General features: G+C 36.6%; 1 protein-coding gene across 2 annotated transcripts in view; it reads left to right on the forward strand.

Annotated features, from left to right (window-relative positions):
- LOC114404024 (NPC intracellular cholesterol transporter 1-like) overlaps positions 1-13145 on the forward strand; it is a 47348-nt gene that overhangs the window by 16852 nt on the left and 17351 nt on the right. For both annotated transcript variants that reach the window (XM_028367187.1, XM_028367188.1), the window contains exons 17-26: positions 2767-2880; positions 3027-3113; positions 4523-4651; positions 10040-10238; positions 10387-10530; positions 11173-11216; positions 12235-12318; positions 12419-12487; positions 12560-12636; positions 12764-12833. In XM_028367187.1, coding sequence (XP_028222988.1) covers positions 2767-2880; positions 3027-3113; positions 4523-4651; positions 10040-10238; positions 10387-10530; positions 11173-11216; positions 12235-12318; positions 12419-12487; positions 12560-12636; positions 12764-12833 — 1017 coding nt within the window. The remainder of the gene's footprint in view (positions 1-2766; positions 2881-3026; positions 3114-4522; positions 4652-10039; positions 10239-10386; positions 10531-11172; positions 11217-12234; positions 12319-12418; positions 12488-12559; positions 12637-12763; positions 12834-13145) is intronic.

The raw sequence follows: 13145 nt of genomic DNA on the forward strand, positions 1-13145 counted from the left end.
AGCAACTCTCCACTAAGCTGCATTCCAATTTTTCTCTTAAACAATTGAGAAAACTTGACTATTTTCTTGGTATTGAAATCAAATCAGTGGCTGATGGGATTATTCTACTGACTCAAAGCAAATATACAAGAGATTTGTTTCAGAAAACCAAAATGGTAGAAGCACAACCTATTGCTTCCCCTATGACTGCTAATTGCGAGTTATTCAGTGATCCATCTCTCTATAGGTCTGTTGTTGGTGCTCTTCAATACACAACGATTACAAGACTTGAGTTAAGCTATGTTGTGAACAAGGTCTGTCAGTTCATGGCTAATCCTATGGACTCTCACTGGACAGCTGTTAAACGCATTCTAAGGTGCCTTAAAGGCTCTATTCATCATGGTCTGCATTTCAACGCTGCTCCTTCCTCTCAGCCTTTTACTATCAAAGCCCCTGTGTGATGCTGATTGGGCCTCGGATCCAGATGATAGAAGGTCTACCTCTGGTGCAGTGATTTATTTTGGTCCTAATTTGGTCTCATGGTCCAAGAAACAACAAATTGTGGCTAGATCTTCCACTGAAGCTGAATACAGGAGCTTGGCTCAATCCACGACTGAAGTTACATGGATTCAAACTCTAACAGAGTTATCTGTTCCTTTTTAGACCCCAACGATTTACTGTGACAACCAAAGTGCAGTAGCTATCACTCATAATCCAGTTCTTCATTCCCTGACTAAGTACATGGAAATTGACATCTTTTTTGTCAGGGAGAAAGTCTTAGCTAAAGAGCTCAAAGTGTATATATTCCTGCTATAGATCAATGGGCTGATGCCCTCACTAAGCCTCTATCACCAACTTGATTTTTCTTTCTTAGGTCCAAACTCAATGTAGTTGAGTCCATTTCTGATTCTCAACCCCATTGAGTTTGAGGGGGGGTATTAATGTATTATTAGTGTATTAAGTAAGTTTTACTTTGTGATTTAGTTAGGGCAGCTGCTAGAACAATTATGATTCAGTTTGCGTAGGAGGCATGTGGAAATTAATGACCTACAATGTTCATTCTGTAGGAGCATGGAGGAGGATGCAGCTCATCTATTCTTCCATTGCAGCAAAATTACACCTATTTGGGGGGAATCTATGTCTTAGGTGAACATTCTCAGTGTGTTCCCGCAGCGCCCAAGGCAACACTTCTCCCAACATATGAATGATAGGGTGGAAGGAATTCAGGGTAATAGATGGAGGTCATGGTGGGTGGCTTTTACCTGGAATGTGTGGCAGCTAAGGAACAAGATCATATTTTCAAATGGCACCTTTGATGGCAACAAACTGCTGGAGGATGCTTTATTCTTACTTTGGACATGGCTCAGAAGTTTTGAGAAAGATTTTGCAGTTCATTACAACCAATGGCCATCTAACCTTAGAGATGCTTTTGTTCTTAGTTGAGGGTAGAAATCATAGTGTAGTAGTAGCTATATAAATCTGTATTCCAGTTTGGTTTCGTCCAAGACTGTTGTGTAGTCTGTCTTGGGAACCACTCCACTGGATATTATTGTAATCATGGAACCTCTGGTACTTGGTTTCTTTTCATATCTATATATATATATCTTATCTTTGCCGACCAAAAAAAAAATGATTCAGTTAGGACATCTGTGGTTTTGTTATTTTGTTAGAAGTTGTTATTTCTGTTAGAGCAATAACTAACTTTCGTTAGTTAACTGCCTTAGTTAGGTTTTTTTTTTTTTTTTAATCAGCAAAGATAAATCTATATATATATTAGAGAAGTACCAGAGGTACTAAATACAGAGTTAGTCACCATAAATATGGTTCCTCAATCAGGCAGCATAAATATGGTTCCTCAATCAGGCAGCATAAATATGGTTCCTCAATCAGGCAGCATTAGTTAGGTTATGTGTAATCATATATGTTTTCTCTATAAATAGAGAAACAGAATCAGTTTGTAACTAACCTTTTCATTCTGAATCAATAATAATATCTTCCATCTGTCTTCTTCTTTTTCTCTCTCTCAAACTCTATGAAGGTGTAACTGTTTTCTCATTGGGTTGAATCTTATAACCTTTCACCTCAAATTCTGTTGTGAATTTTCTCTCACTCTCTCTTTGAGATTCGTTTTCACATCGACTAAAGATGGTGCCGAGATAAACTATATAAATGGGGAGCAATCCTCACCTTGCAAGCCGGTTTTGTAGGATTGAGTTAGGTCCAAATTCATTTTCTAACATATATGAATGTTTTAACTTTAAAGCAAGTTAGCAGTAAGCCTCAAGTATAATTTTTTTTGTCCCATATCAGTTCCCTGATCACATGGTGCATAACCCTACCATAGAAAGTTAGATGTTAGATTTTGATTGTCAGGTGATTCTAGGAAAGAAAAACTTGAGGTCTCCGTTTTAGTTACCCTATCATGTTCTAGTGAAGTATGTTTCTGAATACAGATTTGTATATTTATTACTGATATGCATGACTGTAAATCTGGCTGTAGGCAATATATTGGTATAAAGTTAATGTTGATCCATCCACTGTCAACTTTTGAAATAAGGGAAGTGCATGAGTGCTTTTTCAGATACCTACTTATAAGTAGGTTTGAATTAAATTGATTATATTGTCCTAGTAGAAGTGGCTATATAATATTTTTTGAGTGAGTGTGCTTTTGCTCGTTGCATGATATAGCAGATATGCTATCTGAATGCTAAAGGTACTCTATTACTATCTGTCTTTTCTTCTCATTCCTTATCCATACATATTTTGAACCAATTTTACATTTGGAAGGACGAATTGCTGCCAATGGTGCAATCTAGCAATCTTACCTTGTCATTTTCAACTGAAAGTTCAATTGAGGAAGAACTAAAGAGAGAAAGCACTGCAGATGTCATAACAATACTCGTAAGAAATTTCTGTTTCTTTCAACTAAATGTGAAAACATGATTTGTGTTGTGTGTAAGCTAATGAACTGATTAGTTTGGTTGTGGCTTCATAAAGATGTGCTTTATTGGAATATACAATAAATGTCTTCTCCAACATATTATTAGGTGAGCTATATTGTAATGTTTGCTTATATATCGGTGACCTTGGGAGATACACCACCTCATCCATCTTTTTTCTTCCTCTCGTCCAAGGTATGCTATTTCCCATGAAGCTTTCAATTGTCTTTTTCCCATGATTCCATATAGTGTATCCTGTGATACTAAATTGTTTGTGTATATTCAAAAGTCAAAACATACATGCACAGTATAAGTGCCAATACGTGCTAAATTGTTCTTCTTGATGTTAATGTTCTTAACTAATGCTCATGGGAATTCCAAGCATCTAAATTACACAGTGGAGTTGAAGTGTAGACCATTAATTGTGACTTGAGAGAAACAAAGAATGTGAGAAGAGAGAAACACATTTTATCATTGTGGTGGGGTGTTAGGGATGTAATATAAAACAGCCACATGTCTTCACCTAATAACTTAAGATTTTGGGGTAATTGGTTCATGACTGGCATCTGAACATCTATGATTGAGTGATGTAGAGGTTCCTTGCTGCCCTAATTCTTCTAATAAAAAGTTAAATTTCAGCTAAAGGTAGGTGAGCCTATGCATGTGTACACTTTAATCCCTAAAGGTTCTCGCATAAGTAGGCATGTTAGAGATGTAATATAAAATTTTCACGTTTTCATCTAATAACTTTAGCTTTTGGAATAGTTGGTTTATGACACGGGGAGTTTATATTATGGAATTTGAATTTACTAGTTGATCATTGTAAATAGTCTCATTTGCTATCATGTTGTTTGTTAAAGTATTGAAACTTAGGTTCATCTTAGGTTGCCATTGGTTTTTGACAGAGTCCATAATATTTTCTTTAAATTTTGTTTTCTCATCTTCATTGTTCTTCAGATGACTACTAATCTTGATCAAAATTTCTTTTTGTGTTTCTCATGGATCTTACTTCTCTCAATCTATATCCTCTCTATGATCTCTCTGATTTCTCTCAAGATCTTAAATTCATTTGTTGGTGTCAGAGTTGTTCTGGTTTGGTTACATTATGTGAATCCTCAAGGGAGCTTCATTGTTTGTTGAGGACAATTCACTTTTCAATTTGAAGATTTGGTATCAATATACTTTTACTTTAGTACCACCTGTACTCTATTTCATATATATAATATATTATTTTTGCTGATAAAAAAAAAAAAACTTTAGTGCCTAAAGATTTTAAGTTTCAAAGGGGTTTTCAATTTCCTGTGTCATTTGTGGTGTAAGATGGGAGACAAAGGCTAATAATAATGTTGGATTAGGTTTAAGTTGTTGACCATTTTTTACCATTGTTAATGAGAAGACCAATAATTTACATTCTGTCTTGAATTCTTGTGTAGGTTTTCATGCTTATCAACAACTGCATTATTTTTTTTTTCCAATTCTTTTCTCATGTTGTTGATGCAGATATGATAGAAATTAATTTTAACTTTTTCAAATGTTATGGATAGCCTCTTCAACTCTGGCTATTTACTCTAATACTTCTCATTCTTTAACTTGATGTTATCCAGGTATTGCTTGGTCTTTTGGGGGTTTTGCTTGTTATGCTTTCTGTCCTTGGATCAGTTGGATTTTTCAGTGCTATTGGAGTAAAATCGACACTAATCATAATGGAGGTCATACCTTTTCTGGTTTTAGCTGTAAGTCTTTGTTTTTATCATTCTCAAGGTAATTTTATGAATTGCTATTAGAGATACCATATTTATCTTATATAAGTATTATGCAAGTTGAACGGAGTAAGTGCCTGTTTGGTTGCCTCCAGAATCATGTTACGGGGAGATAGGGGTGGGGGGACCAAAATCAACCAGTCTTAATGTTGCTGGACCAGTAATGGAAAGGTATATTGAAGTTTCTCTCGAAATTTTTTAACCACAGCCAGCAAAAAAATAGAGCTTGTTCCAAGACTCTCTGTCCATCAAATGCTTCGCCTGAAAAGCCCAATTTGTTCCTTTGATACCATATACACCAGGTGAGAGAAGCCCACAAGGTATGCCACCTATTCTGAATTAGCCCAGGCAGATGACAGTCTGGATGTTGTAAGAAATGATGTGCTGGATCTGCTGGGAAAAAAGATTTGATTTGTACCCAAGATAGACATTCCCACCACATAGGCAACACCTTTGGGCACTGAAAGAAAATGTGTGACGCATCCTCCTGTTGTGTTAAGCACGACAGACATCTATCGTCCTCTAAATCTACATTCCTTCTCCTTAGATTCTTCCTGGTTGGTAACCTGTCCTGAACCAGTCTCCATACAAAGTGCTGAACCTTGCTGGGCACTTTCATCTTCCATAAATCTACAAAAACCTCCTTATCATTGTTTTCCTCCACCTGACCCTCCCAACTTGGCAAACCATATGCACTTTTGGCTGTATATTCCCCACTTGCATGAAGTTTGATGCCATTTCTAGTTCACTTTTCAACAGGTTCCTTCTCCGTCTGAAACTCCATTCCCAAACCCCTTCCGCAGCTGACCCCATTTGTTGTACCTCATGATGTTGCTGTTCTGAAATGCTGTAGAGTCTCGGGTATTTCCCCAACATCGACTCACCTCCTCTGACTCAACCATCTTCCCAAAACTTTATCTTTTTACCACTCCCCAATTTCCACCTCACAGCATTATTAAACTACCTGCCTTCCTCTATTGTCCCACCGAGAGATTTCTATTGGTCTGAATATTTGATACTGTCCAAAATTCAGTCTATGTTTCCCCTTTCCAGAGATTCCTGCTTATACACCAGTGTTAGACTTCTCTAGGAAGCCAATTACAGTATTTAACTCCAACTAACCCACAACTTTCTTAATAGACTATGATAGTTGTCCTAACTAAGGTAGTGATACCGATGCACAACTATATATATAGTGATGCGTGCAAAGGTTAATGAGATGTCTTCTCTAGAATATAATGCCATAGAACATTTGACTTCATAACCACCAAATAAGTTTGTTATTGCCTAAACAATGTGACTAAGCTATTGCAAGATGAATTAAAGATATGAAAATACTTATGCTAGGTTTCACAGATAAAGTTGTTGTTTGGACAGAATGAGAGGGAGAGAGTGGAGAGATAGAGAGAGAAATAGAAGAGGGAGAGAATGGAGAGACAGAGAGTGAAATAGAATAGGAGACCCAAGACATATCTACAACGGTAAACGGTGCAACTGGCGAGCACGCTCGCATGGTGAGCCAAATGGAAGAGGCAAAAACAGTAGAGAGGGCGTGAAAAACTGGAGGGATGCTCCAGACATTCAGTCATTCTACTTCACTCGATTTGCAGAGGAAATGGGGGAGAAGGAGATGTGGATGCAGTTTAAGAAGTGGGGAGATGTGAGAGAAGTCTTCATAGCTCGAAATTGTAATAAGAGCGGATGGAGGTACGGTTTCGTTCGTTTCAAAGGAGTCGAGAATGTGAAACTCCTTGAACAACGATTAGACAACATGGTCATTGGTGGCCTTAAGCTTCATGCTAACCTTCCGAGGCACACGAGGGAGATGAAAACAGAGAAAAGGCCAATAGCAAAGGTGCAGAACAGGGAGGGGATGAACAAAAGCTGAGCACGAGCTGATGATCAGGAAATTAACAGAAACAATGACATACCCAGCACAGAAGGAGGCAGTTTGGCTAACCACAATAAACAACAACGGTCAAAGACAAGGTCGTATGCGGATGTAGTGGCAACAGAAACCAAAAGCATGGGGAAGACAGGAAATCAAAGGCAAAAACAGCAGACATCAATAATATCACACTCAACAATGCAATTGAACATCCCTATGGAGCAGATGAACAGATTCAATAACACATGGGTTGGGAAGTTACGAAAACTGGACATTTTCGACAGATTGGAAGAGGAGCTTATGTGGGAAGCAGGACAGGAGATCAGGCCTATATACATTGGTGATGACATGGTTCTCTTGGTAGGTCTCACTGACTCACAAGCAGAACATATGTGTAAAAACGAAGACGAAAATGGAATGTCACTTTTCCATTCACTAGAAAAATGGAGCCCAGGTATGCAACCGGGAAACAGACTGGTGTGGCTGCAATGTTGGGGTGTTCCCTTACACGCATGGAACATAGAAAACATATCGAAGATTGTGGCAGCGGTGGGAGAAATGGTGGAAGTGGATGAAGAAGTGGAAGAAATGCAAAGAATAGACAGAGCTAGGGTGTTAATCAGAACACCTCGAGGACCCATGATACAACACACAATCACAACAATGATTAACGGGTAGAATATGCAATACACCTGGCTGAGGAGGTTAGCCAAAACTCATGCAGACACAAACAAGGTCCGTTGAGCATGTTTGGGTCTTCAGATGAGATCACCTCCATTGATAGTGAGGCTGAATCACTCACGCTGCCAGACACCAACTCCCCGAAAGAAGAAATCACGGTGACAAAAGGAAAAACTCATGGTGAAGGAGAAGAGGATTCTGGAAGTGGTGACAAAACCAAAAGACCCAATGGTCAAGGACATGACACAAGACTGATGGGTAATACCCAGCCAACACTGTTGCAACGTCAGAATGCTGATGACAAAGACCCAACTGCTGGTACAGAGTCTGATAGCATGGGAAACATAACCGGTGCAGAAAAGTGAAAAACTAAGGCATATTCTGGGCAAGAACCATCAGACAACAACTAGGACTGGACGTTAGGGGACAATCTGGTGGAAACAACAGAGATGAAAAGAGAGTGGAAAAGAAAACACAAATCTCGAAAAAGAAAAAACATGGTCAGCAGAATTTAAATTAAAGGGGATGAAGCAAAAGGTGGGAAAAGTAACACAATAACGGGTCACAACAAAGCAAAAGGTGGGGAAAACAGCCATGGTGTAGACAACAATTGTGGGCTTACTGCCACTGGGCCAGAAAACCAATGAAAGGTGTATTCAAGAAAAAACTGCAACAAAAAGGAAAATAAAACAGAAAGAGATCAAGGCCCAAACAAGGACCAGGCTAACAAAGAAAACACAGTAGCTGAAGGTGTCAAAGTCAACATTGTGAATGTATATTCACCTTGTGATGTGATACTGAAGCGCAATCTGTGGGAGCAAATCAGGCAAATCAGGCAATTTTGGTTACATTGACACTTTCTTTTTGGTGGCAAAAGATTGCTTATGTTCTTTTATTTGTAGCTGTGGATGTCATTTTTTGTTGGCCTCTTTAACAACTTAGCATCAAGAATAGCTTTCTTAATGGAGATTTATAGGAGGAAGTACACATGGAACAACCTGTTGCTTTTACTGCTCAGAGGGAGTTTGGCCTAGTTTACATGCTTTGTAAGTTGTACATGTTTTAGTATTGTATTGCAAGCCTTTGGCATGACTAGAAGTGAAGCCGATTATTCCATTTCCTAACAATGTCAAACTCTTGGTCAATACATTTAACTTGTTTATATAGAGGACATTGTCGTCACCAATAAATATTAGGATGCTATTGAATGGTCAAAGCAGAATTTGTTCAAGCTTTTCTCTGGGTATAGAAGTTGCACAATGTGGATTTCCTAGAGGAAATATGCCTTGGATATTCTAGAGGAGGCTGGCATGACCAAGTGTAAGCCTGTCAATACACCCATGGTTCCCAGCATAAAGCTTTTAACAAGACAGAGGAAGCATTACCAGATCCTAAATGATATTGAAGAATTATTGGGTAACTGAAATTTCTCCCAATAACTTGGCCAAATATTTCTTTTGATGTGACAGTGTTGAGTCAACTCTTTGATCCTCCATGTGACTCGTACTAGGATTTCACTGTTCAGGTCTTAGATACATAAAAGAGCTATAGGAAGATGGTTACTCTCTGACTATGAGGATATGCTGATCAGGCAGGTTCTCCCTTAGGCATTCTTCCTCAAGATACTGCTCTCATTTTGGAGGTAATCTGATATCTTAGGAAAGAAGAAGCTGACATCAAGCAATGGCAGTTGCAATGTGTGAATTCGTATGGCTAAAATAGTTTCTTAAGGAGTTAGGTGTTTGTAAATAGAAATTCATGAAGCTTGTGTGTGATAATCTAGCTTCCCTGCATAAAGCTTCAAATCCAAGGTTTCATGAAAGAATAAAACACATTTAGGTTGATTTTCATTTTGTGAGGGAGAAGACCATCCTGGAGAAATTATCACTTCTTTCATCTCACTGTTTCAGTGAGCAGCTGTTACATTTTCACCAAGATTCGTTGATGTCCTCAAGTTAATTATGTATGAAATAAGTTTGCTGTAAGACTCCTATGCAACACCTTTAGAGGAAGTGATATAATGTTCTTAGAATTTGAGTTTGGGCCTAATTGAACACTATAAAACCGGCTTGTAAGCTGAGGAATGACCCCCACTTGTATACTTTAATTTGGATGTATCACTAGTCGATGTAGGATCTCCAACACACACACCTCATGCTGGGGACTAGACATCTCAAGCGTGAAGTTTGCAGGATTGGACAGTTGCGGATAGTCAGATAACAGACTGATAGAGGGTGGCTTAGGATAACAAATGTTATTATAATTATTAGAATGTAGGAAAGTAAACACTAAGAATTGTTTTATTTGGTTCATGCATCCTTCGAGCAATTGTGCCATAGGAAGTAGCTTAAATTCATTTTTTTGTCTTGTAAATACTCTCTTGATATATATATATATATATTTTTTTGGAAGGCAAAATTATAGTATTATTAATATAGAAAACATACAGTACCAGAGGTACTGAATGAAACAGATACACAGCACTCAAGGTGCCACCTTCCAAAAACAAACCCAACAAAAAACCCCACTATTAGATATATTACAAATTAACCGAAGGACTCCAGAAGATTGGTAGACCACTGGTTAAAAGGAATATTAAACCCCACTCTCTTGATATATATAAATATAATATATGCTGACTGCTACTTTCTTAAGATAATTCAGAACCTTCTAAATTTGGGTCATTCTCTAAATTCAAGTTTTATTCATTTTTGTGACTTTCCTGCTTTGTTTTCTGCAAGTGTGGTGAGATTTCACTTTTTGTTTTTTTGGATTTTCATTTTTTTGATCAGGTTGGTGTTGATAACATGTGTATAATCGTAGATGCTGTGAAACGGCAACCCTCAGGTTTACCAGTAGAGGAACAAATAAGCAATGCAATGGGTGAAGTTGGACCTTCGATAACACTAGCCAGCTTATCAGAGATTCTAGCATTTGCTGTAGGATCATTTGTTTCTATGCCAGCATGCCGTGTTTTCTCCATGATTGCAGGTTAAAGAATTTTTTCCTCTCAACCTGTACTTTGGACAAAAAGAAAACTGAATTGACATCATCTATACACAAAAAGGAGGGTAAAAGATACAAATTCTTTAAAAAGTGATTTTATGATTTCTTAACTCCTGAATTTTCTTTTTTATAGCTTTGGCGGTTCTACTGGACTTCCTTCTACAGATTACTGCTTTTGTAGCTTTGGTTACATTAGACTTTATGAGGGCCAAGGATAATAGGATTGACTGCTTTCCATGTGTGAAGTTGAATCCGCCCTCTGCGGAGCAGAATGAAGGTACGTGCGAGTTATGCCATGAATACTTTGGTTTTTTGCTAAACCTGCATCTTACAGTTTAGGCTTTTGGGTATATTATTGGTATAGCCTTTATGACCATTTTGTCAATAAGTTGATCATTTATGCTCCTATTCTTATGCATCTATGATGGGCCCTTTTACTTTGTCGACACTTCAAGCCCAAATCTCTTTTGCATGAGGAGTTTACTTGGACTTATAAATCATTCTTGTTACTCTATCTAATAAGTTAAACCTTAAGCTTTTAGTATTGAGTTGGTCTTTGACATGATATCAAAGGCTCCATTTAGTGGTTACAAATTTGATCCTTGTTGTCCTTTCTTGTCTTGGTGAGATTTAATTTCAGCACTTGGCATGATTGTTATGTAATTTGTCAATGCTTCAACTTGAAAGGAGTCTCACATAACGAAACATCAAACATGTTAAGGATATAAGTCACTCTTAAGTCTCCACCTTGTAGATTAAACTTTTACTTTTAAATTGATGCTCAATAATTGTTTATATATCTAACATTTTCCATTCAAGAATAATCATGAATTATTTTCAGCTTCTGTTGGTACTTTGTATTTTAAACTTTTTTTCTCTCCTTATATATGGTTCTAATAATATCCTAATCAAAGTGTAGGTATTAGGCTAGAAAGAGATGGATTACTGACACGATATATGAAGGTAAAGTTATATTTAGTTCATGAGTTGATTATGTATAAACTATTTTTTTTTATTGTATTACCCATGTTTTATGAATTCAGTTTTATTGTTTTCTTATTCTATTTGGTGTTCATAGGCAAAATTTTCTCTAGATAACACCATAGACCTTTTACTTTGTTAGAGTGGATTAGCTAGATAAATAGGGGAGAATTTGGATGGAATGGGCATTCAGTTAGTTAGAACATTTGTAAGAAAAAGAGAAATCCTTTGTGAAAGATAAATCCTAAATTATTTACATATTAGAGTATAGATAATATACAGTGTTAGAACTTAGATGTAATAATTTTATACTAGAAATTGATAAAACAACTTAATCATAAGTCTTGTGAAACAAAATTATAAGTTATATACGAGTTTATGAAACCTCTCCTTTGAAAGATGGAATTGAAGAAATGAAACAACCAATTAGAGTGCATGCATTGAATGGGTGAGTGACAAATAAAGTAGTGGAATAATCCAATAAGATAAGCTATCCTTCAATTCCTTTTCATTTATCAATGTAAGCTTATATGCACTTCAATTTCTTTCATGAGAATTGGTGAAAGAAAAGTAAGGAAAGGATAAATAATGAATCGTTGAGTTGTGTGATTATTGCACCAATTCATTAATGGATAATAAGATTCAAAATCATCTGAGATTCATCTTATGATACAAATTGCTAGCTAGCTGAATCACATGATTCAAATCGTGAATTGTAATATTCCAATAATTATGATAACTGCCCTATCAAGACTAGTTAGTTAGTTAGAGGGGATTAGTCATATAAATAAGGGAGGATAAGATTGGAAGGGGCATTCAAAGAATTTGAAGATTTGTAAGAAAGGAAATATCCTTTGTGAAAGGGAAGCCCTTGTATGAGAATTAGTTCTCCTTGTTTTGTTCAGTTTCAATCAAGAAAAATCACTCTTCTCTATTTCCATCTTAGGTTCCTATCACTTTTCTGATCAAAATTAACTCTACTATCATTGTGTGAATATAGGAGGTTCATGCACCATTTCTTGGACTATGGGGAGTTAAAATCTTGGTCATTGCCGTATTTGCTGCATTTACCTTAGCAAGCATTGTAAGTTTCTTGGTAAATGAGAAAATATTAATTTTCAGTAAGACCTGTTTTGGAAATGTCATTCTATTTGTGCTTTTATTGTTTCCTTTTATTTTGACAGGCATTATGCACAAGAATTGAAGCTGGTCTTGAGCAGCAGATTGCTCTTCCACGGGATTCCTACCTTCAGGTATAAGTTTCTATTTGTTTCCCATGTTCCATTTTGTACTATCCAGCCTCTTACATTCATTTTTTCTTTCAGGGTTATTTCAGTAACATATCTGAGTACCTTAGAGTTGGACCACCCTTATATTTTGTTGTAAAGGATTACAACTACAGGTTGGTTAATTTTATTGTTTTTAGTGTACTTGTCTATTTATTAATTGGTGTAATTGTCTTTTAAGAAGTATCAATTAAGTGTATTGTCTGAACTTTTGAACTGATTTCCTGTGAGTCTCTTGTACAGTTTGGAATCCAAACACACAAACCAGCTATGCTCCATTAGCCACTGTGATTCAAATTCTCTTTTAAATGAGGTAATTCAATGGTGAAGTTCTTCAACAAGTGATTATTACTGTCAACCTCCATTTCATTAGTTCTAGTAAAAACTGACTATTTTATTGATTACTTGAGAGAAAACTCAGTTAAGGAAGATTATGTAAATGAAAATAAATACTGGAAACAAAGAACTCTAAGTCTAACAGATTGACTGAGATTACATCAATAATATCTAACCTATCTAAGGAAAGAATATCAAATACAAAAACAAAATAAATATAATCCCCCCAAGTCGTGTCATATCCATCTTGTAACATATGTATGTAATTCTAGGGTTTACTAGATGAGAG

Source organism: Glycine soja, chromosome 2 (assembly GCF_004193775.1).
Source record: "Glycine soja cultivar W05 chromosome 2, ASM419377v2, whole genome shotgun sequence".
NCBI lineage: Eukaryota > Viridiplantae > Streptophyta > Magnoliopsida > Fabales > Fabaceae > Glycine > Glycine soja.